At 37.7% G+C, this 27,088-nt stretch overlaps 2 protein-coding genes and 1 pseudogene across 2 annotated transcripts in view; 2 read left to right on the top strand and 1 right to left on the bottom strand.

Annotated features, from left to right (window-relative positions):
• SLC23A1 (solute carrier family 23 member 1) overlaps positions 1–4,311 on the top strand; it is an 11,050-nt gene extending 6,739 nt beyond the window's left edge. Inside the window, exons 11-12 of the mRNA XM_023524511.1 lie at positions 314–585; positions 3,518–4,311. Coding sequence (XP_023380279.1) covers positions 314–585; positions 3,518–3,765 — 520 coding nt within the window. The 3' untranslated portion in view covers positions 3,766–4,311. The remainder of the gene's footprint in view (positions 1–313; positions 586–3,517) is intronic.
• Positions 4,312–5,549: 1,238 nt separating this feature from the next.
• Positions 5,550–21,626, bottom strand: PAIP2 (poly(A) binding protein interacting protein 2). The gene is made up of 4 exons (XM_011382259.1): positions 21,476–21,626; positions 10,009–10,172; positions 8,832–9,011; positions 5,550–6,548 (listed from the first exon to the last, which is right to left on the bottom strand). The coding sequence occupies exons 2-4, from the start codon at positions 10,144–10,146 to the stop codon at positions 6,492–6,494; spliced, it is 375 nt and encodes a 124-aa protein (XP_011380561.1). The 5' UTR covers positions 10,147–10,172; positions 21,476–21,626; the 3' UTR covers positions 5,550–6,491.
• LOC111732560 lies at positions 19,640–19,758 on the top strand (annotated as a pseudogene).
• Positions 21,627–27,088: the final 5,462 nt, after the last annotated feature.

The raw sequence follows: 27,088 nt of genomic DNA, 5'->3' as shown, positions 1-27,088 counted from the left end.
CAGAGTGGGGGAGGTTTGGTGAGCTAGACACTGAGCACAGCCCCTCCCTCAAAGGTTCCATACAGTTAGAGCCACAGTTTCTGCCCAACTCTGGATGTTGTTAATCAGCAGCAGAGAGGCTAATTAGCAGAGATGTCCTTTACTAAGACACTTTCCACAGATAGGTATTGAACTTTACGTGTGCTCCTTTAATTTTCACAACAGCTCCAGGAGACAGATATAATCATCTCCATGTCACAGATGAGGAAAGTGAGGCTTAGATGATTTGCCCCAAGACAAGAAAAGAAGTAGCAACTGGCACAACTGGGATTTGAATCCAAGAGTGGAAAAGGCAGAGGTGTAGACAGGCTTTAAAGTTGGAGTTTGTACAGTTCCAGCTCTACACCTGCTCAAGGAAGTCAGCAGGCTGCACAAGTAGGGAGAATGTCCCCCGAGCTCTGCTCTCCAAATGGGGCCATGATACCCATTGGCCCTTGGCCTATTCCATAGGCATTCCTGAAGTGGACCAGATTCTGACTGTGCTGCTGACTACAGAGATGTTTGTGGGTGGCTGCCTTGCTTTCATATTGGACAACACAGTACCAGGTATGGGTCAGGCCTAGGAGGAAAACCCAGAACCGAGCTGGGCTCATCTGCACTCCAACACAGCCCTTGAACTGGAGCTATGGCCAAGTCTAATATGATGCAGGCCCTTTGGGCAGGGAGATGCAAAAATAGACGGGCTGGTGGAGTGCCTACTGGCTGGAGGGAGAACCCACTGGCCAGAGGCACAGACATGTCTCATAGATCTTGAAGAGGGTAGGGCTAGGAGGGTCATTCCAGGGCTCTATGAGTTGTTTCCTCTCCATTTCCTGGTAGCCACTGGGGGTGAGGAGTGCTTTTGCTTTCTTAAAGTAGGAGATAAAAACGTAGCATCAGTTTGTTGGCAAAACTCACTCCAAATATGCCAGAGCCTGTCACTCTGGCTACTAGAAGAGCCCCTAACATTTCTTTGCTATTAGGGCTCTTTGCAGGAATTGTGGAGGATACTTCACGGGGGTCTCTGAGAACCCTCTTGGACGTTTATGTGCCCAGTAAATACATGAAAACTAAATGTCACCAGATGCTCTCACTGGTAACAAGCATAGTTAACATTTACCAAACATCTACTATGGGTCAGGCATGGAGCTGTCTCATTTCGTCCTCAAAAACTGTCCTGTGAGGTAGAGACTATCGACACCATTTTATATGAGGAAACAGAGGTTAAGTGACTCGCTGAAGGTCACATCTACAGATTTTAAACTTTGCAAATCTGGGAATTTGTAACAAAGCCCATCTGGTTCAGTCTATGGCCTGTGTCCCAGCCATTGTACCACACTGCTTCTGCTGTGGTACAATGGGTGAACAGGTGAACTGGAAGATCAGGGAAAGCTCCGTGGAGGCGGGGGCTAAGAAGACTGCATCAGTCCAGGAAGGTGAGGGATGACAGTAGTGGGATGATGGCCTTCCATCTCCCACTACTTGCCAGCCTGAACATAGCTGCATATCCCCGCTTGCTTGCCCCTCTCTGAAGATACAAGTCTTTATTCAGAGCACAGGAGTAAGAGGCTGGCTGTGCACAGCTGGTGGTCTGGAGTGTGGGCAGGGAAGGGCTAGGGATCCTGGCACTTTTAAGAATTTTAGACAGCATCAGATGTTGAGGAAGCTCTTGGTACCAGCTGCCACTTAGACGGATGGATGGTACCTGATCTTTCCCCATTTAGAGGAAGCTGAGCTGGGGGTTAGAGCAGCCCACCCTGTGAACCTGAAACAGGAAATTGGCATCCTCAATGCCAAGGGAATCTGCGGAGACTAAAGGTATTAGGAGGGCAGCTATAAACTGAGGGGCTTCTCTGGTTTGAGTAGCTGGATTAAGCTAACCAGATGTTTAGTCTCAGACTGCCTGAGTTCCTTGCATCCTCATCCTTCAACCCAACTGCCCATCAGCAGCCATTCATGCTAGGGATCCATTAGGTTATGCCACATCATCTTCAACAGTCCCTCAGTATGCATTAGAGAGAGAGAGAGAGAGAGAGAGAGAGAGAGAGAGAGAGAGAGAGAGAGAGAGTGTGTGTGTGTGTGTGTGTGTGTGTGTGTAGCTATTAAATTTGGAATTTGAATCTTAATTACTTGCTGAAAGTTAAACGGCCTGGATTCAAACCCACATCTGGCTGGCTCTGAACTCAGTCCTTAACCATGGAATCAATCGCATAGCTTCTATACGACGGGCACACTTTGCTGATATGCCACTTTGCATTTGCTCTTACTCTTTACCCATTCACAACCCAATCTTAGAGGGGCAGTCAATTTAATTCATCAAATGCTAGAGGAGCTTACTAGCTTACCCTTGGGTAAGACAATGAAGGGGAATGTACAAAAACAAAAGTATAAGTCATAGTTTGTTTTGAGGAGCTCCTAGTACAGAAAGTAAAACTGGATTAAAAGCAATTTGGAGCAATGTCAATAAGCCTGGGCTAGACTCATCTGGAGCATTTCCTGGATGAGCCTGGATGGAACCTAGGAGAATGGAAGGGACCTGGAGAAGCAGACAGGGCACTGCAGGTAGGGATGTACAGGGTAGGCAAGGGAGCTTTGAGCCAGCTGCTGTGTGTGTGTGTCCTGGCAGTGGTGAGGGGGGAAATCAGACACAAGAGTCCGATGCCACACCTCCAGCTCTTCCCCGTCCACTCTGCCCACCTGTGCTTTGTACAGGCGGACCCAGCTCAAACGCTACCTTCTCCCAGCAGTCAGCCTCTTAAGGACCCTAGCCTTCCCTCAGTGCCTTCTCCTAAAAGACTTTGGGACACACATGTGGAAATCTTACTTTCACCACTAGATTTACAGTGTCAGTCTTTACCAATACATGCCCTCTTGTGAAAACCTCAGAGATCTCATGCAACCCTCCTCTTCCTAAGGACAAATTCCTCTAGTTGTAAAAAAATTCTTTTGTGTATCCCTACCACTTTACTTAGCTTGGCTTTCTGAAGTTTGTTATTATAAAAACAAGTTTACTTTCCAACTATGGAACTACACTGGTTATAGTCTTTCAAAATACACCAACCTGTCGCACAGCATAGTCTGGGCACTATTTGGTGCCCATCAGCCCAGCACAGAATAGCCCCATACTCAAGATGTAGAATGACAATTACTTAACTGCCTGTTTCATCATAACATTTTTTATGATAGTGCCTGTATATACGTATAGGTCTTATTTTGCAGAAATGAGATAATGAAATTAAAGCATTTATTAGAACCTGGCACACTGCAGATATTAATAATACTCATTATAACCAGTTTCCTTTAGGGTTCCCTCAAGCTCTGGCCAAGTTAGGAGCTGAGAAATCATAGATTCAACAACTCTTAAGACCAGAAGATATTTGAGAATCAAGACACTTGATTCCAGAAGTCTGCCTTAGGATTAGGTTATGGGAATGAGAAGTAGCAGCAACTGGTCACTTACCAGTTGGCCTTGGTAAGTGACCCCACTGTCCTCTTCCAGGGAGCCCCAAAGAACGAGGTCTGATACAGTGGAAAGCTGGGGCCCATGCCAACAGTGAGATGTCTACTAGCCTCAAGAGCTACGACTTCCCCATTGGGATGAAGATGATAAAAAGAATTGCCTTTCTGAAATACATTCCTATCTGCCCAGTCTTCAAAGGATTTTCTTCAAGGTCAAAAGACCAGCTTCCAGGTCCAGAAGACACTCCGGAAAATAAAGAAACCAGACCTGTATGCACCAAGGTCTGAAAAATTACTCCCAGGAAAGGTAGGATCTATTAGTCTATAGCTCTTGTGGGAGGGTTGAAAAAAAAAACCATAACCAAAGAAAAAGCAGTTTCCATTTTTGTGACCTATTTGAGTGTCTTCATCAAGGGGAACACAGACTGGCTAAAAAGTCAATATATAGATTTTGAATGGAATTCCTTAGGCGTTTTATAGGTTTACAAGTATGCTGAAATATTGATCCCTTCAGCCTTCTGGGTATCTGGGTAGAAGCTGGGTCATCTGGAGCCCATGAGCCACAAACGTCAGCCATAGGCAGCCAGCCTCATCTCTGTACTCCAGAATGCTAAATAAAAAACTTTATGAGATGGAAAGGTTGAGAAATACTGACATAGCAAAATAACAAGAAAAACCCTCTCATATGCCTTGTTTTAATAAGCCATAAAATAAAAACAGGATAACTTCCGTTACCCTAAAACTATGCCATATAGGCTCTGATGGGGTGATTATTTGTCCCAAGGACTTTGAAATGTACTCAGTAGTGATACTCTGAAACTTTCCATTTCTACCTGTAATGCAGACACCTGGCTCTCTAGTCAAACATCAAAGTAGTTTTAATGTACACATTCCCTAAGTCAGACAAAAAATGTTCCAACAAAATGAGAGCTTAGCCTAGATGATTCCTTAAAGTAATAACAATCACTTAAATAGAACTTTCTATGTGCCAGGGACTGTCTTAAATGCTTGATGTATATTAACGCATCACACAGTCCTGAGATATTATCATTACTATTCTAAAAAGCCAGAATCTTAAGTTACAAAAAGGTTAAATGACTTGCCCATGATCACTGGATTCACAATCAGGAAGTCTGACTAGCCTGCTCTTAATCATTGGAATACAATGTCTAAGTTTATAATCTCCAATTATATCGCACTATGGTAATTTGGCAGCATGTGGAAATGAATTTATTTGCCTCCATCTGAGCTCAGAGAGAGAGGATTTGTAAGTCTCATGTATTTGGCAGCCCTGTGGTACTGAGCTGTTAAGAGAACAAAGGGGACTGGTTGTATCATGGCTACAAAAAGAACAAGACTAAAGCAGAATCATCTCTGCTTCAGTTTATTAAAAACCCTGTTTATTAGTTTGTTATGGTAGCTATTAAAAACCACTGGGGCACAGGTGCTCACACCAAAGGATCCCCAACCCCAGGAAGGATGTGAGGAAGAACTGATTACATGGCCTTCTCAATCTTGAGCCTAACAAACTTGAAAAAAGCCCAGAGGGCATTATCAACAACCTCGTAGGGCCATGAGACAGAATTGTATGTGGAACTAGGAAATTGCTAGTTGGTTGACAGTGTATCCCAAATAAAGATTATCCACAAACATATTATAAATAAGCTTATGAGGGGAAAATAGGGAAGATCCGGGTGAATCAAAATAGCAAACTAGTCCAATCAGACTAGCAATGGCTTGTGTAGGTCAGAAGCCAATGAAGGTTATGGTAGAGTTAAGATTACCACTATATTGGTCAGGTGCAGTTTCTTAACATGGATATCTATAATTGCCCTGATGTTGCAGCCTGAGGCGATCAACGTAGGTCACAGAAGGGGCTATGGGGTTTATTTTATTGCTGTATTTTGGACAGATATTTGCATAACAACATACTTGACAAAATGGGATCTAATAAAGTCTGCTCTCTTGGCAAATCTTGCCAGCAGGGTTGCTCTGAGGTACTGAGGCCCACAATGAAGTGAGTATCACCACTAGAGAATTTGCATTCAGCACCAATAAACACAATCATCAGCTCAGTTCTACTATTATTTATTTTTTTAAATATTTTTGAAAAAATATAATTTTTTTACAATATTTTCAACTTAAACACTATTCACACTGAACACGTATGGCAGCTTAACCTACCCAAATATGAAGTTTAAGAAGCCAAAACTGTTCTAGCTTTGTTAAAAGAAAAGTTGTGCTGCAGACTATTGTAGTGATAGTTAACAAAGCAAGGAAAAGCACCACTCAAATCACGTGTTACAATTTCTTTGTTCAACTGGATTATGAGTTGGTCAAATGTTAGACTTCACGCAGGCATAGCTATGATGCAGTGACTCCTCAGAAGATACAATTCTCAAATCACATACTTCCTCAGATGTAACAGTAGGAGAATTCAGTATTTCTTACATAACATGCCATTAGAACAGGACTAGTTCTAATCTGATCACTACCCTGTAACCTCAGTACCAAAGACATACTTATCTACAATGTATTTTTTCAAATTAAGTAATAAAACTTCTTCAGGAGATTCTTTTTGATGGAGACAAATGCAAATTTAAGTCTAAACTGAGAAATCTGCTTAACACCTAGAGCTTAATTTACTCATTAAGTTTAGACACTAACAAGTGTTAACCTTAAGAGACCAGTTTAGCCTCAAAAAAGAAAATTCACTAAGATTTAGAAGTCATTTAATTTGGTGCTTTGTTACAACTTGACTGGTGCTTCTTTCCTTGCTGTCTTCACATCAAGCCATGGGGCCAATTCTATTTTCAGTAAATGTTTGACAGCTTTTAACTTAATAACAGTCTCAGCACTTTTATTAAGCATGCAAGACTAACAAAACTTTGGCAATGCATAAGTGTAACACAGTGACAAGAGAGAGCTTTTACAATTAAGTCTTCTAATACTGCCTTCACAGTGTGGAAATTGTGCTACATCCACCAAAAGAGGGCCCCGTCTACTCAAATATTTTAGTACTTCACCCCAGGAACAAACTCCTTTGCATTTGGATTCAGATTGCTCTTGACCTGGAAAATAAGTACATAAAAAAAGCAAGTTCATTAACAGATGGCTTCAGATACTCAGAAGCATTCAACCCAGATCCACATGCAAAAACATCTTCCAAAAAGTACAAGACAAAAGCAAGAACTCATAGTTAAATTTAACCCCAAAAATCTATGCCAGGAAAAGCAGGAACCAGATGTAAGATATATGTATTGCATCAAATTTTATCAACTTTATAAGGACAAAGTAGGAATTGAAATTAAATTTGCTTAAGTGTAACCAGAAACCCACTAACTTCACATAAATTAAGTGTAACAGAACATGCAATTCTGTTCATTTAGCTATGATACCTGACTTTCTTTAAACAGTTTTATACCATGCAAAAATATTAAACAAGTGTTGAAATGATGATTAAAGTGATTGGGGAACTGTTTATGTATTAATTTTACTTTATGATCCTCACTGAAAATACAGTGCTGTTTTCCAACAATTGCTGTATTCTAATTCCCACAGGAAACCAAGTATATAACAAGAAAACTACATGGGGAGCCAGAAGACCTAACTTGGAATCCCAGCTCTGCCCCTAACTAACTTCCTACGTAAGCCTGACAAAGTCACTCTCCCTGGGACTCCAGTGGAAGAAGAGTCTGAGAGCCTTACAGACATGTACCACCATTATTCTATATCTCTGCATCTTTACTTTCATAAAGAGACATGTCAGCATATAGGGAATAGCTGGCAACTTTCCTCTACCACATATTGGAATGCAAGCTGAAAAAGATGAAAGGAAACCAGAACAGATTCCAGGGCTAGAAATGTAGGCATGCTGCAGGATTTTAGAATGATTCTGAGCCCTCTATGTCACTTACTTCAAGACCAAGCACATTAAACAGCACGCTGGCGCAATAATTTAATCTTATGGTTTCATAATTTATACACAACCATTTCCTTGTACAGGACATAGTCTCCCTTCTCTCAAGAGAAATATATATAAACTTTAAAACTGAGGTTTAAGTAAAAAAGCAGTGTTCTTGAAAATGCAATCTTTTGGCAGCTACAAAAGAATGAGAAGGAATTAAAGTAATCTCAAATAGACTAAGTCAAACAAACCAGTTTCTAGATAATGGATTTATCTTGGCTGCAGATTAAAGTTACACATGACCCCCAACCAAGTGCTTTACTCATCAGAGCAACCAGGATTATTTGTGGAGTGACTAATGTAGCCATAAGCAAGCATATCCTGACAGAATATTCATATCACACATCTGCTCAATTAGTTACTGTCGTTTACTACGACAAAGGCTATACCACAATGTAAACTAAATTTCAGTGATCTCTATACAGCTCTTTAGAAGAATGCTTTCCAAATGCCTGATAGGCTGGCAGTATGCTCTAGGAGTAGTTTTTAAAAACAAACATGCCTAGATGACTGATTCTGCAGGTCTGGGATGTAGCTGAGGAACTTTTTGTTTGTTTTCAGTGCTTCACAAGTAATTATGATACACAGCCAGGTTAAAAAATCACCACACAGTGAACAGAAGACAATTACAAAAAACACTTCAGAGTTTAGGGGTAAATTCCAGAGATCCTGTAGAAGCAACTAGAGACTGTGCACAGGTTAACATTCTGACTTTAAATTATTTTATCTTAATTTCAGTGGACTCATTAGGTTTTACTCTAGTACTGATGATTAGTTATTAAAATTCCTAAAAAACAAAAAAAACCTTTTACTACAAATATATCGTCAGACACTGAGATAACTAAAAATGAAAATAGGTTTGTGTTCTTTTCTGTCAAGAGCTTGTAAAAGTCCTTATTAAAACACAGTTCCAAGAGGAGTTACGGTTAACTCAATGAAAATCCTGGATTTCTTGAATTCAGGAAAAAAAATTCCCAAATTTTACCTTTCAGATAAAAATTTGCAAAAATCATCAAATGTTTTAAGACAAACTTAAAGAATACCTCTCCATTAAGCTACTTTTTTGTATAGGTAAGTCACATAGACATACTGTGTACTTTTTGAATTAATGCTTTAAGACATTTATGTCTCCTAGGGCAACATAGTTATCAAAACTAAAAGCAGTGGCAAGAAGTCTGTTAGTAATCTCAGACTAAATCCAGAGGGTTTCCAGAAGTCACTCCATGTCATAAGTGAGACTGGGAAGCCTCTACTTCCATAGTAAAAAGCATTTTACAATTTCTGAAGGGGAAGAGATGTAGAACTCTTCTTAAACAGATGGTTGCTGGCTTTTCCACTTATGGGAAAGATGAGCTACGTTTTAAAAAGATGAAAAATAACTTTTTACCACAAGATCTTCCAGAGAAGAGCCATCACTGATAACAAGGTCAGTAAATTGGTCTTGGATTTGGTCCATAGTTTGTGGGAGATCTCGAGCTGGAATAAACCACTCATGTTCTTCTTCCTCTTCCAGCATTTCTTGGAAACAGCGTTCAATAAATTCTTCTTCCCATAACTCCTCTTCTATCTGGATTTATAATAAATAAAGGATAATTTATAGCACATTTGGTAAGACATCACTAGGTACAGCTTAAAAACATCTTGAACCATTTAAAAACATAATGTCGTACTTCCTCTTCTGCTTGTGTCCTAAGGAAAAAAAAATGTTTACCATAAGACCTGAGAAGATCTGTTTAGAGTTTTATGTCTTTACTTGTCTTAGCAGACTATATATTTTTTTGTACTGAGGGTGGAGGGGAAGAAGTAATAAAGAGTGCTCTCACTGAGGAATGCATGTCAGAATTACCTGTGATACTTTTAAACTATATAAACCCTAAACCTACCCAAAATGACTGAAAAAAAATTTTAGAGGGTAGTGTCAGGATATGGGTCATTTAAAAAAAAAAAAAAGCCAACTGAGTTTCACTGAAGTAAGACTACATTGTTTTATTCTTGAATATGCATCATTGGATATGGTAAAATCAAGTTGGCTACTTACTATCAAAGCCATATCAGGGAGGAAACTGTTAGAAGATGGGAAGAGATGCCAGAAATATGGGAATAAAAGACAACATTTATCAATGTAAGAAAGTTCTCTAAAGAGAAGTGTGGTGTCAGATATTTCAGGCTGATTAGAGAACCTCATGTGAAAAACAGAATAATTCTACACCCTAGTTAGTACCTGTGCCCATCTGCTCCTGATTTCTATTCTCTTGACTTTCACTGCAATAGAGCAATATGACTGGTATAGGCAGTGGTTTCCAAACCTAATTGCTCAATGGAACCATCTGGGAGCTTTTAAAAAACAAGTTTCCCAGGCCCCACCCTAGTCTTCCAGAAGCTGAATCTCTGAAAAAGGTTCCCTAACCTGGTAGTAAGCATCCAGATAAAACAGGACTGGCTGCACATAAATCCATATATTTCATATATAGGGGACCAGATAAAAAATACATTTCAGGAAGCAAGTACATCATTTGAGGATTCTCTGGGGTATGAAAAAGAACATATTAGTACACAAAACTAACTTGTCTGTTGAATTCCTCTTCATTTTCCATCCACATGTACTCTGCAAATGGATTGTCATCTTCATGAGAATGACCGTTAATAATCACATCTTCATTGATGATGCTTGGGCTAGTACTGCTGCGACTTGGATCTTTCATGGTTGGCGTTAGTTGTCGTTTTTAACCTTAAAGCAACAACAGTTATTTTAGTTAGTGATTTTTTTCTTAGTGAGCATCTATTATTACCATGCACATGATAATTGGGCGATTGGAAATTATTTTTTTCCCCAAATGATTTTAATGTTTAAGAACTTAGATGACAACAGCCTATATTCATCTAATGTTTTCAGATAGCAGTGAAGGTAATCAATTGCTTAAATGGGTGGTCTGGAAGAGTTAAGTCATCAAGTGACTTTATGAAAAGCAAATTCTGCTTTAAAAAATATTTAAAAACCCAGAGATTGAAAATGAAAACAGATTTTTAATAACTTTTTAGTCCCTCAGTGCCAAGATATAGCTCTGGATATCTCAACTTTGTAGCCCACTCTACAGCTGATCTTTAAACAACATGGGTTTGAACTGTGAGGGTTCAAACTTATACACAGATTTTTTTCAACTGACTGCAGTTCAACTGGCCAGTGTAGTTCAAACCCACGTTATCAAGAGTCAACTCCACAGCTGGGAATCCGTGCATTTGGAGGGCTCACGGTAGTTACAAGCAGATTTTCGACTGTGTGGAAGATGGGTACCTCTAACTCCTCTGTTGCTCAAAGGTCACTGTATTTGCTTATCTCTGGGTCCATATGAAGCTCCTCTATGTCTGCATTTCCCCATTGTACAATGAATTTCAGGCATCCGACCTTTTTTTCAGTATATCCATCTTGTTGTACAACCACCACCTCTGTATCATTTAATCTCTTCATGTAAGTAAAAGCAGTATCTAATACATTAGGTTTGTTTTCTTATTCTACTCAATACAGGTATACCTCATTTTATTGTGGTCTGGAATGGAACCTTCAATAGCTGAGGTATGTCTGTAGATGATAACAGCTTCTAGCCTAATTGATAACACTGCAGGCTAAAAGTTCAAAGCATGAAGTTTTAGATTCTACAATATTCTATCAATACATTAAGTCTAAAACTGCTATAAATGGGTTTACAACACAAAAAGAGCTACTTGTACATAAATTCAAACAGTAGTGTGACTTGTACCAAAGGAAGAAAACAGCATACCCAATATGAGAATAGAGTTTAAACAAACAAACAAACAAACAAAAAACAAAAAAAAACATAAAATGAAGTTATTAAAATGAAGTAAAACACGAAAACTAAAGTCTCTTACTAGTAGTTTCTTCCTTGGACTAAGGTTCAGGGAGAGACTTGCTCTATCTGTACTGCCTGGCTCTTTAAATTTATTTTATGGACTTATCCTTAAGGGGAAATTAGTAAAAATTCATAACTGTTAATATAATATGAATTTATTCTCTAAGTTGGGGATAGGAGGTCCTATCATAACACACATGTATTTTTTTCAAATACTGAATATTAATGACAGTAGCATCTGGTAGTGACATTTTTAGTTATTAAGAGATCCTCAAACTACAAATTACTGATAACTTCTGCCCTAGTTACTGTTGTATGTTTATGAAAGAAGCAGAGACAGACTCTGAAATTTATGTGCTAGGGTATGGGTAGAAAGAAAACATTTGGGTTAGGAAACAGAGGCACTGTGAAAGCAGACAAAACAGAAAACGGACAATGGATATCTTTGATATTTTTATTTATCGTTAATCTTGGATGAAATAAACTCTTTATTTCGATAAAAAGTTTTCACTAAAAAGCAATGTTTCTCTAAAGAAAATTACTCATTCTTATATTTCAGGCTACCAAACATTTATATGATGATCCTTAAATGAATTACATTTTATGTTAACCTCAAATATTATGAAAAGCAGTGGACAATCCTGTTTTGCAACTGGATAGAACTTTGTTTACTCTGCATTGAAACAATCATTAAACTATGTTTAAAGACACCCCACTCAAAAGCTAAGCAGGGTCGGGCCTGGTAAGTACTTGGATGGGAGACTACCTAGGAAGGCTGGGTCCTGAAGGCATTAAAACAAAAAACAAAAAAACTCCCCCAATTTAGAACAGCTTTTCATTATTATTTTCCCAACATGTATCCTATTCCAACTTGTACCCACCAAATCCTTTCAGAAGACCATAATTTTAACAAGTGACATATCTCAATTAGAAACAGCAAAAATCATGTTTGATATAGGATATTCAAAATTCAAATGCATTGAATAGTTAAGTAGCAATTCTTTATGTGAGACATGTCCACCTAGAAATATTTCTAATTTATTTTAAAATAGGCTTTCAGGTGACTAAAGTCAATCTAATACAAATGTAAAAAATTTTTAAAGAAAAGTGTTTTCCATATATTTTATGAGCAAAGCTTATGTAAAACAATGAAAAATCTGCTTCAGCAAATTCTATATCTGGGAATCCCAAGGGACTCCCTCCCTCCTCATTTGATGCCAACCAGTAACAAAATATAAACAGTGCTTATATTTTGCTTATAGCAAGGGCCCGATCCCTGCATTTGACAAGACCCTCGGTCTTCTTTTTGCTTATTATCATGTCATCAAACAACCTGTGGATCTGCTATAGGTCCCAGTGAAAGTCTATGAAGGATGATAAATGAAATTACTTTGTCAAGCAGTATTTGGGAAATAAATCATAACTGAAGCCAAAAAGAATGAACTAGAGCCTGGGCACTAATCTTCTATAGTTAAGGGAAGGAACAACTGGCCAGATTTCTGGCTACAGCAAGTCAAGTGAAAACGAGAGGGTTAAGGATCATTTACTTTCAGAACATTGACAGATGTAAAATTACTGAACACAACGTGTTCTAATAAAAGGTAATGTATTGGATTTAAAATTATCTTCTATGTCCTGTTCTTGACCCTTCTTGGATCACATTCTTTATAGTGCATCCTTTGTGTGTTTGCTATTTTAAAAACTTGAATATATAATTCAAATACCATAAAGTTTACAATTTAAAAGTGTTTTGCCTATGTTGAAAACAGTTAAAGACAAATGTAGTACCCAATATTGCCCAGGCCAAGAAATAACATTTGGGGCAAACAACAGGCAAAGCAAAAAGCCTGGGAGGAAAGGCTGGTGAAGGAGGTGCTTTGGGAATAAGGGCTTTGAAAACTCCAGCATATTCTGGGAAACCTAGTAGGCCATGTGTATGCCCAGTGCTGGGAGTGTGCTCAGAAAAGACCTGAGAAGACCCTATAACACTTTTACCTATGGCTCTGCAAAAAAAGTGAAAGCTAAAAGAGTGGTAAACCACCTGCGTGCTGAAGGTGTGCCTCAACATACACAACAGTCTATCTGCAAAGACTGGGAGAATTTTGGCTTTTGTTTACAGGTATTGAAAAAAAAGTCTCTTTAAGTAACTAGCTGACCATTAAGCTAATGGAACAGAGACTTCAATGGCCACACACAAAAGAGATTACAAAGTTTTACAAAATTAGTTTAGAAAAGTCACAAAACAAACTATGACAAGTAAAACAACCACCTTGGGGAGAGGGGAGAATGTGATTTCCAGACCTTCCACATTATAATATTCAAAATGCCCAGTTTTCAACAAAAAATTTTGAAGCACACAAAGAAATAGGAACATATGGCCTATATGTAGGAAAAAAAAATAGAAACTGTCCTGAGGAAGCCCAGACATCGGACTTATTAGACAAAGACTTTAAATCAGGTATTTTAAGAATGTTCAAAGAGCTAGAGGAAACCATGTACAATGAACTAAGGAAACTGTAAGAATGCTGTTTCATTGAATAGAAAATACCAAGAGAGTTTACAGTAGCCTTTCAGTAAGTTTTACTCTCTAGTAGTACAACTCCCTTCTCCATCTTTCTTTGGGAAGAAAAGCTTTAATATTTATTCTTCATATGAACTTTAGAATCATTTGGTCCATAATAGTCTAACTAGAATTTTATTAAATTTTGCAACTTGATCAGGACTGATGTTTTCCTATTAAGCCTTTTGGCCAAGAAGACAGTGTATTTACTGGAAATTGGTTTAATTCCTAAAAATGTAAACAAATTGGGACTTCTTTTTAGCAATGGTGGGTTAGATCATTCGAACTAATATTTCTACTAAAAACTAAAAGTGTTGAATGACATATTTTACAAGAAATCCTTAAAAGCATGAAAGTGTTGACAAGAAAGTTAAGTGAGAATTCAGAGAGTGAAGCAGAACTTTTAAACACTGAAGCTGCCTTTGCATTGAGAGCTTTTTCCCCACTAAGCTTCTTTGGGTTAATTCCTTGGATGCTTTATGGGGCAAGAAGCACAGAAGTCAAAGTGGAAAAATGAAAAGAAAATCCTTCTCATTCTAAGCTGGGACCCTAAAGGGCTATACGCTCTGAATAAGGGTAAACCAAAAGTAGCCCCCCACTCTTCATCAAGCAAATCAAGAGAAAAAGGTGGGAGGGTCCCACTATGGATGAGAGGAATAAATTCTCATCACCTGGGAAATCCAGAACATCCCAAGCCGTGAACTGAGTATGAAGCAGTCCTGTATTGGTAGTGTCCCCAGTGCCTAGTAAAAGCAAATGTTAAATTCCTTGGGAGGAAAGCATCTACATTCTAGGCTTTAAGGACCTCCACAAATAAGTTTTCAAGGGCAATGAATAGTATATGATTAAAGATAACCAAACCCAGAAGGAAAAAACAAGACACAATGAGCAAGAAGCAGTACAATTTACAGAAAGTATAATCAGACCATACCAGACTTCGAAATTGGGATAATGTAACTAACACAGATTAAAAAAAGACAAAGCTCAAAAATATCTTTGGAGAACAGCAAAGTATAAAGAGTACACAGCAGATTTGAAAAAGAGACAAACAAAATTTCTACATATATAGAAATCACAACAAATAAAAATGTAATAGTTTTGGTAGTAGATTAGATACAATAAAAACTAGAAAATAAACATGACAGAAAATATCAAAGAAAAAAAGAGAGAAAATTACAAAAAAGAATTCCGGCAATGTAAGGGGCACAGTGAGAACGACCAAGTTCCAGAAGAAAAAAAATGAGGCAGATGCAGGATCTGGATATTCTAGATCTGATGAAAGACATCAAGCAACATGTTTAAGAAGCCTGAGAATCTCGAAATAAGATAAACAGATACAAATCAAGATACATTACAGTCAAACTGCAGAATATTAAAGAGAATTCTTAAAAGCAAAAACAAACCAACAAAAGGACATTTTTAGAAAAGTGATAAGAAAAATCAGCTGGTTTTCAACAATGAAAAGCAAAAGATTACAATGAAAGAAAATAACTGCAACCCCAGAATGCTAGACCCTTGCAGAAAATAGCTTTCGAACATAAATAAACAAGAAAATTTCCATCTTTATATTCAGGAATAGTTTGAATAACAGAAATTATGTGATTTGATTCCTGAAGGTAAATGAATCTAAACTTACATGGCTTGGTAATAGTTAAACTACTACATCTTTAACAAGCTTTAATTTTGTTTTTTCTTGTTATGATTGGCCTATTCAGGTTTTCTACCTCTTTGGTTAACTATAATAATTTATATTTCACTACAATTTTATTTTCTCCAGAATTTCAATTCTGTTACATATAATGACAAAGAATGTAATTTGCACAGAATGTAACTTCTAATTTCTTCTGTGCCATAGCTAATTTGACTTTATGTTCCTCTTTTTCTCTATTAGGCCTACCAGGGATTTATCTTAGGGAAAAAAAATTCCAGTTTTGCGATTTGCAGAACAGTGTGTAATAAATTCATATATGTAAAAGAGGGGGATCTGTGTGTGTGTTCATGGTTTACAAAGGCACAGAATCTGAAAACATATAAAAGAAACTAAGCAGCAAATCGTATGATTAGAAGAATATATCTAGAATGTATAAAGAACTAAAAAGACAACCCAATTTAAAATGGGCACAGAACTTAAATAGATGGTTCTCCAAAGGACATACAAATGGCCAATACACATACAGAGGAGCTCAACATCATCAACTGTTAGGGAAATGCAAATCAAAATCACAATGAGACATCACTTTATACTAGAATGGCTAGAAAATATATAACTACACAAAAACTTGTACTATAATAGCCAAAAAGTGAAAACGCAAAAGTCCCTCAGCTGATAAATGAATAAATACAATGTGGTATGACCATACAATGGAATAGTACTCAACAATAAAAAGAAATACTTGATATATCATGGATGAACAATGAAAAGGCAAGTGAGAGAAGTCAGTCACAAAGGACCACACATTGTATGAAAGCTAAGGGGTACATGCTTTCTTTTTTGGGGTAATGAAAACGTACTAAAATTAACTGTGGTGATGAGTGCACAACTGTGAATATACTAAAAAAGTACTGCACATCTTTAAATGGGTAAATTGCATGGTTTGTGAATTATAATTCAATAAGAGCCGTTAAAAAAAACTGAGAATACTGGATGCCTACAGGGAGAATGAGGTGACTAGAGATATTTTTGTCATATCTTATGTTTTGAATAAATTATCTATTAAAAAATTCAACTTTAATAAACAAAACCCCTGCTTTTGGTCTTACTGATCTTTTCTACTTATTTTTATTTTATTAATTTCAGTTTTCACACTTTACTTTTTCTACTTAATTTCAGCCAAGTTTTGCTTTTTCAAGTTGACAAACATGTTCATTTTCAAACTTTCACAGAAAATTTGTATGTATAAGTTTCTCCTATAAGTTTTTATATAGAATATAGGTCTTACCAATTTTAGGCAATTACCAATTATTTAATTTATATTGACCCATAGATTCGGCACAATATTTTCCTTTATTTCCATGTTTATGTTCAAGTTCTTTTGGTTACCTTCTGATGTCCTGATTTCTTTCTATTATGTTATAAAATGCCAGAAAAACCTTTACTTTTGGGGATTTATTACAGTTTTGATTGCAGACAACTATGATTGATTTTTCCAAAATGTTCCATGGGCCTAAAGGGAAAAATGTGTTATTTCTAAGGTACAAAAATAAATTCTAAAAGTGATATACTCAAGCTCTCTGTTGATTATTTGACCCAATCTGTCTCATAGGGGATTCACATTTTTGATAACTGATGTTTGGTTTTACGTTTTCCATCATAATTTCACGTTTAGTTTCTTTTTATACTCTATTCCTGTAATGTTTATTTTCCTTTCTTAAATGGGTTAAAATACTTTCTGTGACAAACTGAAGAATTATAGTGTTTTTTTCCAGTTTGAGATGATTGATGTCAGAGCACTGTTTAAGGTATACAGCATAATGATTTGACTTGCATCTACTGTGAAATTAAAGTGATTTAAATACTTTCCCTGTCAATTAAAAATATACTTATATAGTATAAGTATATTTACACTCCTAACCCATTCAAGACATTCAAATGCTTTTCCTCCTTCAGTGTATGCAACTGGGTCCCTGCTCCCAGACAAGGCAAGACCTTTAGAGTGATTTTATTATCAGCTTCCTCCCGCACTACTGGATCTATAGTATTAGGTTTTCCCTATCAGTATATATCTCTTTAAACAAGTCTTAAAATTTAACACTTACAATTCACATTATCATCTATTTGTTTTACAAGATTTATTGCTGACCAGTTTCTTTTATTCATCATCTTCCCCTAACTTGACATCTGTTTTAATAGTTCTTCTACATGTTACTTAAGGATATCTAAGGTACTGCATGTCTGAAAATGTCTTTTGCCTTTGTAGTTTAATAATTCAATGGGGACAGACTTAGACTTCTGTCAATAATCTACAAACACTCCAGCTTTCACTGGTGCACAAAACTAATTTTCTTTTTTTGGTAAACATCTTGTTTACTGAAAGCATAATATGAGTGTTTAACACTTAAATTCAGAAATTTCACTAGATTTTGGTTAGGTGAGAGACTTTTTTTCCTATTAATGCTGTCTGGCACTTTCAATCTACAAACTCTATGTTCAGCTGTTTTTTACCCTCTTGAAATGCCTCTTACACATACTGGTTTCCAGCAGTATCCATTTTATATTCTCTACAGAATTTTAAAATATAGATATCTTTTAAGTTTTAGAAACTTTCCCTCCAGTTTCACCTCTTAAGAATGAATTCTCGTTAAAATTCAAATAAAGGTTTCTTTGGTCTCTTTCATTAATCTGACTCCACAGAGATAACCACCTTTTCTTATTCCTTTGGATTCTACTTTGAATTATTATGACTCCTTCACATTTTTGCATATATATGTGTGTGTATATATATATATATACATGTTTTTAGCAAACTAGTTGATTCTTTAGAAGTTAATGAGAAAAGATAAAGAATTTTTTGCATTAGCTTGTTTTCCACTCAAAAGTTTGTGAGCAGCATTGAATTTTTTGTTTTAATGTTTGGCAATATAAAGTAATGATTTAATATGAGCTTTGGATCCCTGTGTCTCAGGTTCTCGAGCTGTAAAATGAATCAGAATAGTAGTACCTAGGCAGAGAGCCTGGCACATAGTGGTATTATCTATCTTGGTGCTTATTAAACATTTAGAGCAATTAAATGTTGCCACTGCAAGGTATTAGGTAAAAAATCACTATACAAAAACCTGTAGGAGTGAAACAATGTCATAGAAAAATCCCAAAGACTATAACCCTAACCTCAACTGCTATAACAAGGGTGATCAGGTGAGAGTAAGGATCGCTCAGCACTACCTATCATCACTTCTGAGAAAAACTCAAAGCACATCAGAAACACCATCCAATGTAGTAACCACTATCTACATGACCATTTAAATTTAAACGAATTAAAATTCAATGCAATTAAAAATTTAGTTCTTCAGTTGCACCTGCCACATTTCAAGTGCTCGATAGACACAGGTGCTTAGTAGCTACCTTACTGGGTAACAACTGCTTTAAACAATGAGAAAATTAGGGGGGAAAAGACTGAATTACTGAAACTGAACATTAGGCTGTATCAAATGCAAACTATTAAGGCACCTGTGCAACACAGTGGTCCAGATTACAAAGGGAATAACTTGGGTAATTTTAATCTTAGACTAGGTTCAAATCCTAGATATGCCAATAACCACCTACAGTATCCTGGATATGCCACTAAATCACAGGCAGCCTAATATAATGGTTAAGAGCACATAATCTCTGGACTACTAGGATTTGAATTCCAGCTCTTACTAGCTGTGTAACATTGGGCAAGTTACTTCACATATCTCACTTGTTATCTTTAGTAGGTAGTATTTACCACATATGGACATCAGAGATTAAATACTTGTAAAAGCACTTAGAACAATACTTGGCATTTCTAAGTGCCACAGAAGTATGTGCCTAATAAAACAAAAATAATTTCTCAAATTTGTTTCTTTAATTTCAAAATGGGCAAGAAAAAACTTGCTCTGCCTATTTCAAGGTTGTTATAATAATGAATGTGGAAACAGTTTGTAAATTATAAGAATATGTAAAAGCACAAAAAGAAAGGGGCAAGCACCTTATTTTCCATCTTCTTTTAATTTCCACAATATCCATGAAATTGCTGTGCTAACAGAAGACATTTTACAAATGTTTATATTTTTTATTAAAACTGGAACATCATCTATGGCCAAGCCACCCTGAACAAGCCTGATCCTGTCTGATCTTGGAAGCTAAGCAGGGCTGGGCCTGGTTAGTACTTGGATGGGAGACCACCTAGGAAGACCAGGTGCTGTAGGCGTAAAAAGTAAAAAAATAAATAAAATAAGGGATTGTAAACTGACAAGGTTCTCGTAATCTGAGGTCAACCAAGGGTTGCCTCGCTTAAAAAATAAAAAACTGGAACATCACTCTCTAGGGTCTTAAAGAGTAAAGCTGAATAAGGTGCAGAGTGCTTAATGAAAAAAATAAAATAAAAAGCCTACTATAAACTTATTCTGTCCCAAATAGGGTAGAAATTACCTACGTCAATTTGAGCTCTTTAAGGAACAATATGCAACATACTATAATAAAAACAGCCAAGCTTCCAAGCCTTTAACCATTACAGTGAGTCTCCATCACCTAATTCCCATCCCTTAAAGAAACAAATAGGCTATAATTTTTGTAGTTAACCTATTTTTGTCACAGACACTTATTTGTGAGAAAAAAATAAGTTTTGTTCAAGCTTACAATTAACAAGTAGCATAAACAGGGTAATATGCCCCAAATTTCCTCTTTCATAACTGGAAACAGAAGCACTGGGTGGAGTCTCATTAAAAATCCTTTTTGCTTATTTGTAAACATAACCTGCAACGGATGAAATTTCGAGGCTATTTAATGAAAATGCAAACCAACACCTGATCAACTGCTCAAATGCAATTTGTGAAAAATTATGCCACCCAGGTACAAGACAAAATTAGCCAGCACACGCAAAATGGGAATTTGTCATCTGTTAAATACCCAAAGCTGTCAGCTGTTAGATCTTCTCCCATGGCAAATTGGAAGCCAAATGCTTTCTAGAGTTTGCGGTTTCTGTGAGGTGACGGGGCTGCAAAAGCTGGGACAAGACAACAAAAGGAAGCAGAAAAGCTTCCTTTTTGGTCACCGGAAAACACTATTGCTGGCCTCTTCAACAAATGTCTTCAAAAACAAACTTAACTACAAGCCATATATATATTTTGGTGGTGGTGGGGAGTAAGCACAAAGTAGTAGACAGAAATTAAAAGTAAGGTGACCAGAATCAAAGAATGTGAATTGGATGGGCCCTTAAAAGTTCATCTGGCTCAAAACCCTCCCGGGGAGTAGGGATTTCCAGTAACCCAAAGGCTCTCCGCTCTGGAGCATGGGATACAATACAACTAAAAATAAGGGGTAAGGGAGAAAGAAACAGGAAAAAGGGAATCACAAAGGTACAGGCCCGTGGTTAGTGGCAGAAAGCTCCCCGAGAACTCTCGTCAGCCCGACAGTCCCTCCGCCCCTTTCTCTTCCCCGGTCCCAGCTTCGGGAGAAGCGCGCACGCGCAGCAAGTAGAGGCTGCGCGTGGCGACGCGCAGGCGTAAAGTGGGGAGAAACAATGAGCTTTGTTGCCGAGGCGGCCGTGGGGGGCAGGGGAAAAGGGTACCGGAGGGGTGCGTGTGTGAAGGGACTGGAGAGAGGTGGGGACGCGAGAACGTGCCATCCCGGCAACCCTCGCGCGCCACCGAAGACCCGGATAAAGTCCTGCGAGATCCAAATCATAAATAATAATGACAATGAGAAAAAAGCGACGGCCATTTCTTAGAGAATAAAGAAACTAAAAAGGTCCATGATCATCTTTCAGACTCAGCTGAAAGAGGCAAGGAATAAAGAAGACCATATGGGGCTAAGTGGCCAACAACCCAGGGGACCCTCTAGGCCCCTCAGCCATCGCCGAGGTGCTGTCCCTCAACCGCCAGGGCCTTCACACCCTTCTTGCCGTTCCTCCCGGGGGAACCCCTCACCCAGTGCACGGCAGCGGGGACGGCAGCCAACGAATCCGGTCGGCCTCCGCGGATCTCCACAGGCAGCGCCGCTCCCCCGCTCGACGCGCGCTTCGCCCGCCGCCTCCCTTCTCCAGTCCAAACAAACACCCAGCCCGGAAGTGACTTCACTTCCGCCGTTGTCGGCCCCGCCCTCTCGTTCTGCGATGCTCTCCGAGGCCACTAGAGAGCGCGCGAGAGAACGTGCGACCTCAAAGTTCTCGTCTCCCAGGTGGCACAAGTGTGCATGCGCAACGGCCTTTTCAGCGTACCCGGGCGTCCGCGGATTATACTGGGAGTCCTATCGCGTTCTCTCTGGGAGACTTGAGCGGGGCTGAGCCAGTGTCTCTACACTCGCTCATTTTTCAAGAATGATGGGATGCAACGAGTTGGCAAGCTGGGAACTGAATAAGTCCCTGACAAGATACACGGACTTAGACTCAAAGACAGCAACGGTTTCTTCAAACACCCTGACACCAAGTAGGAACGTCTAGATAACGACAGCGCACTCAAACACCCACATACCAAACGTAATACAGGGTCACATTAACAGTGACATGCACTGAATCACATTCAGAGATCCTGACACAAACATAAACACAAACAACAAATTAATACAAATTCACAGAAGCATATTGATCTACAAGACCCGCAGTCTGACACGTGCAGGCACATTCATACTTTTTGAAGCTAGGTCTTTATACAGATGCAAATTATGAATACATGGGTCCCAAGCAGCCTGTGGAACTTTTCTGATGAGACGTCAGTGTCTAAGAATTTCCTAGTCCATGAACCTGGATGCATTGATCCCCAAACGCTACTCAATCCATGCTTTCTTGATATTATTGGCAAGCCCCAATATTTTTAGATACTAATCAAAGAACAGTGTACAGTATGTGTAAGAAATTGGATGTTTGAATATGTATATCTTATAGTTGAGACACACAGAAACTAGTAATTTCTGCCCTCTAAGGAAGGAAAATGACAAATTTACCCTTTTTAAAATTTTATTTAAAAAATGCTTTTGATATCTACTAAAAGTTAAAAAAAAAAAATTCTCTCCATGGGAAGCCTTGAATCCATGAAGGCTAGTCTTCTTTGAGGACATCTCATTCATTGTAAGTCTGTTTTGGTTCAATCCAAAGCTTCAAAAAAAATGACTAGTTTTTCTGCCATAGCCCGAATCAACCTCGTTAGCCACGTTTGCAGATCTGTATTCTAAACTGGGAGGGTCTGGCTTGTCTGCTGAAAAGACACCTCTGGGAAGACGACTGTGCTGTTTTACACATCTGGGGAGTGTAATTCATCCAAGGAACTTGGAAGATAAACTATCAACCTGAGGCTGGAAACCATGAAAACTAGGAACAAAATCAAAAATGGACTTTAGATAATCTGTAGTTGAGCTAGACATTTTTAGAAACTAATCATGAGATCAATTGAATTTGTTACTTAGTAACACAAACCACTTGATTCTATCAGTAATAATGAAAAATCTTTGATAAATCCTGGTTTACTTTAATCTGAACCATTTGAAAGATTATGGTTTCACATACACACACAAAGGGGTTAAAATTACAGATTCCAGCTCACAGTTAAGAGTTCACCACTGTAAATTAGGAAGTTTGATGGGCCCACAGTACTTCTTTGGTATTCTCTGGCTACCTTTACAAGGACCTTCTGCTCACTTGCAAAATGGGGTTCGTAATATGCCTAGATGGTGTTGGTGATGGTCTGTGAATGGAAAACGTTAGAGCAAAGGCTAAAAATGATCTGCCGATGAAGACAGACACTGCAAAGGGACCATCAGAAGTCCAGATTAAAGATGCTGCAGAAATTCATGTTTGGTTCAGGTAGTAATCCTAACTTGAAATGGAGGTTGACGTAGGAATCAGAAGAGGATGGTAATGAGGACACAAGATAGCTGTGAACAGGCTTCCCCTCTAAATTACCACCTTCCTGCAGACCTGAGTTGTCATAATGTAAAATGTGTGTCTGACCAAAGACACTGGACATATGTAAAGATGTAAGAATATTAACAGCTACGTTATAAACCATTAAAAAACCCCAAAGCCTATCAATAGGGAATTGGTTAAAAGAATTGCAAAGTTATTAAAAAGATGACATATTCATTGGTGTGGAATACCCTTTTGTAAAAGCAGGCTGCAAAACAGGACATATAATCTTCTAAACTCATACATGTAAACATTGGTATGTGAGTATAAATGCAACTATCTGATAGAGTAGCAATATCTGTAACATCTCTAGGTGATCAGATTTTGAAGGATTTGGGGTCTTGTTTTTTGTCTGAATCTCTATGAAAGCTTGAATTGCATTTATAAACAGGAACGAAATCATACCTGAAATGAAGCCTGACATACGTTTCTATAGTTTAGTAATGGCCTTGTCCCTATGCTCACTTGTATCATGTGGAAATTGCAGAATCTGTAAAACTTAGCATTACTGTCTTGGGTAAACATCTAGCTAGCACTGTGGAGGTAAGAGGTGGTGTCTGCTCTAAATGTTTTTAATTCAAGTGAGACAGCATCATTCAACAAACCTCAAATGCCTATGTACCAACACTGTTATAGACAATAAGACACAAAGCAGTAACTGGCACCTTTTCCTAGAAATTATTTCAGTGAATTTTAAATACTTCACTCATTAGGGTGGCTATCAAATAAAAACGTTGGCAAGAATGTGAAATTGGAACCCCTGTGCACTGTTGGTGGGAATATAAAATGGTATAACCGATATGGAAAACAGTATGGGGTTTGTAAGAAAATTAAAAGTAGAATCACCATATGATCCAGCAATTCTACTTCTGGGTACATATCCAAAAGAACTGGAAATAGGGAATCAAAAGAGGTCATTTGTACACCCACGTTCATAACAGCATTACTGACAAAAAATGGAAGAGCCAAGTATTCAGCAATAGCTGCATGGATAAGCAAACTGTGGCATATACATACAATGGAGTATTAATCAGCCTTTGAGGAAATTCTGCAACATGCGACATATATGAAATGAGTATTAAATAAGCGCGTTACAAAAGGCAAATATTGACTTCACTTACATGAGGTAGGCAAAATCATAAGCATATAATGGTGGTTGTGAGGGGCTGAAGAGAATGAATGATGCTTAATATAGTTCACAAGATAACTTGTGGGGATGGGTAATAGTGATGGTTGCACGATTGTAATACTGTTGAACATACACTGAAAAAACGGTTGTGTATTTTACCAAACAAAAAACCCTAGCCTGACTTAAAAGGTGGGTCAGATTTGTGTAGGCAAGATTTAGAAAATAAGTAGATGAGGAATAGGCAATTTCTGCAGAAAAGTAGTGTACGCCTACATGTGTGGAACACCGAAGGGCAGAAGCAATTCCATTTCTCCAGCCTGGGCCAAGAACTTTTTTGGTTTTGTGCAGCTCAGCTGCTGCTTAGAGAAATGGGTCAGAAACACATTCTACTTGTGAGAAGCAGCCACAACCAGGAAAATGAATTAGGTGGTCTCTAATACTAGTTTCACCTTTTGTTTTATCAAGAATCATTTAAACTGCAATCCCTTTCCACGGGCTCTCAGGACACTACAAAATAAATCAGAAGGCAGTTTCTATGGGAAAACCTTTAAGAGTCAAAGAAATGGCATCCAAGATTATAAAATATTAGACATTCTGCTACTGAGTTGGGCATGTTCGACTTTTGTCTACTGTACCCAATAGATTGTCTTTCTTTTCACATACCCTATAGTACACTTGGTTTTTACAGAACTTTTAAATTGTATGGAAATCATAAAACTTTTTAAGGCTGTAACTATTAAGTTCCAGAAAAGGTCAGAGCTAAAAATTTTGACATTCTTTAATGTTTTTAAAAATTACTCACATAGTACCTTCTCACTCAGAATTTTCAGTCTAATCTCATTTTGGCATGTCATGTATTTAATTAGTACTTTTGAGCTCTAGCCAACTAGTTTATCAGCAGTGATGATAGATATTTCCACTTTTGCTATTTACTTGAAATTTCAACCGTTATCAAGCCGTTTCATTAGTTCCTATGTTGTGATTAAGAATGGTAACAGTAAAAAGAAACATGGAAAAGAAAAAACTCTCTGGCAAAATAAATTCCAAAGACTGTTTCTGCTCCACTAACCTTCCTTAAAACATCTGATTGCACCAGGTCCCCAGAAAATTACAAGATTTTAATGTTCCGAGCAAAAAATACACTCGGGAAAGCAGTTTTCTAGGGTTCTGAAATGAGGTGTCTCTCACTAAAAACAAAACAAAACAAAACAAAACAAAACAGCTTTGCACAGGCCCCCAAATGGTGATTATTTACCAGCGTTTCCCTCACTTTTAGGTTTTGAACAGTAGCAAAACTTGCAGTACTCCAAAAAATATCTAATCCATGCATCTGATTACAATTATCTAGCAAAAACACTTCCTCAGCTACAAGTAATCTTTCTCAAATATCGTCTCCACACTTGACATCACTACCACCCGATTTGTTAGAAATGCAAAAGACTTAACCAAAGCTCAGCACATCATAAAAATCTAGGAGGGCCCAGCAATGTTTCAACTCAATCTCCAGGTAATTTTGATGCATGTAAACATTTGAGAACCACTAATCTAAAGGAAAAGTATCTTGGCCTTACCTCTGACATTCATTGAACTTGTATCAGAGTGAAGTGGCACTTTAAGCCCAGGTTCAATAAACAGCTAAGGGTCTCTGCCAGGGACTACAATCTCAAACTCGTTGCCATTCAATATTTGAGCTTTCAGCTATACTGTTATATTCTATGGAGAGCAAGAGAGTTCACAAAGCTGCTTGGAGCATTATTGCAAATTATCTTAAACAGCCCACAGACCCTACCAATTGTTACTGATTTTTAAAAAATGTTCTGCAGTGTTCCTGCAAGATTTCTCCTACACACCATGAACCTCTCATTTTTACGTGGTAATGTATTTTACTGTTCAAAGACACCAAAAATTTGTGGTGAACTAAGCCAGGCAAAAAATGTGTATTCTTAATACCTGCCGTAATATTTAGTAGTGCATTATTTCCTTTTGTCCCCATCACCGTTAAAAAAAAAAAATTTCAGAAGATATAATCTTAAAAAGTTCCTTAGAATCATACCGCTTAAAATCTTTACAGGAGATAGTATTATATTCTATGGGTAGAAATCCTTCTTTATAAATAAATTTTAAATGAAATTATACATAGGATACCCCAATACGCTGATCCTAAATTTTTCAGTAATGTTTAAAAAAGAAAAAAGGCTGCAAAACAAACTCAAGGTGTTTATAAAGTTTCCCCCACAGGATGAATGTAAGATTAAACTAAAGGCTAAAATGGAGGTGAGAAAAATGTTAAAACTTTACAGCAGGTTTAAGTAGAAACATTCTTACTAAATAAAGGTTTGCCATAATCTGGGAATAAGCTGTTACAGGTTTATTTATGAGAATTTCTGCTTTCTAAATGCTATCGGATGAAGCTATATCTTTTCTACAGCTTGGTACATCCAACAAAGTAGGGCCTATGGGAAAAAAGCTATCATTGACATGAAACAATTAGGAATTCCATTATACACATAATGC

The sequence above is a fragment of the Pteropus vampyrus genome, unplaced genomic scaffold (genome assembly GCF_000151845.1).
Source record: "Pteropus vampyrus isolate Shadow unplaced genomic scaffold, Pvam_2.0 Scaffold470, whole genome shotgun sequence".
Lineage (NCBI taxonomy): Eukaryota > Metazoa > Chordata > Mammalia > Chiroptera > Pteropodidae > Pteropus > Pteropus vampyrus.
This window is presented reverse-complemented; position numbering and strand designations above follow the sequence as displayed.

Bases quoted from the DNA above. Each gene is read 5' to 3' on its own strand.
- PAIP2 (XM_011382259.1), bottom strand. From the start codon at position 10,146: ATGAAAGATCCAAGTCGCAGCAGTACTAGCCCAAGCATCATCAATGAA. The intron at 9,012-10,008 runs GTTAGTTTTGTG...TTATAAATCCAG, and splicing joins AAGAGGAATTCAACAGACAA to ATAGAAGAGGAGTTATGGGA. The intron at 6,549-8,831 runs GTAAAAAGTTAT...CTTATTTTCCAG, and splicing joins CTTCTCTGGAAGATCTTGTG to GTCAAGAGCAATCTGAATCC.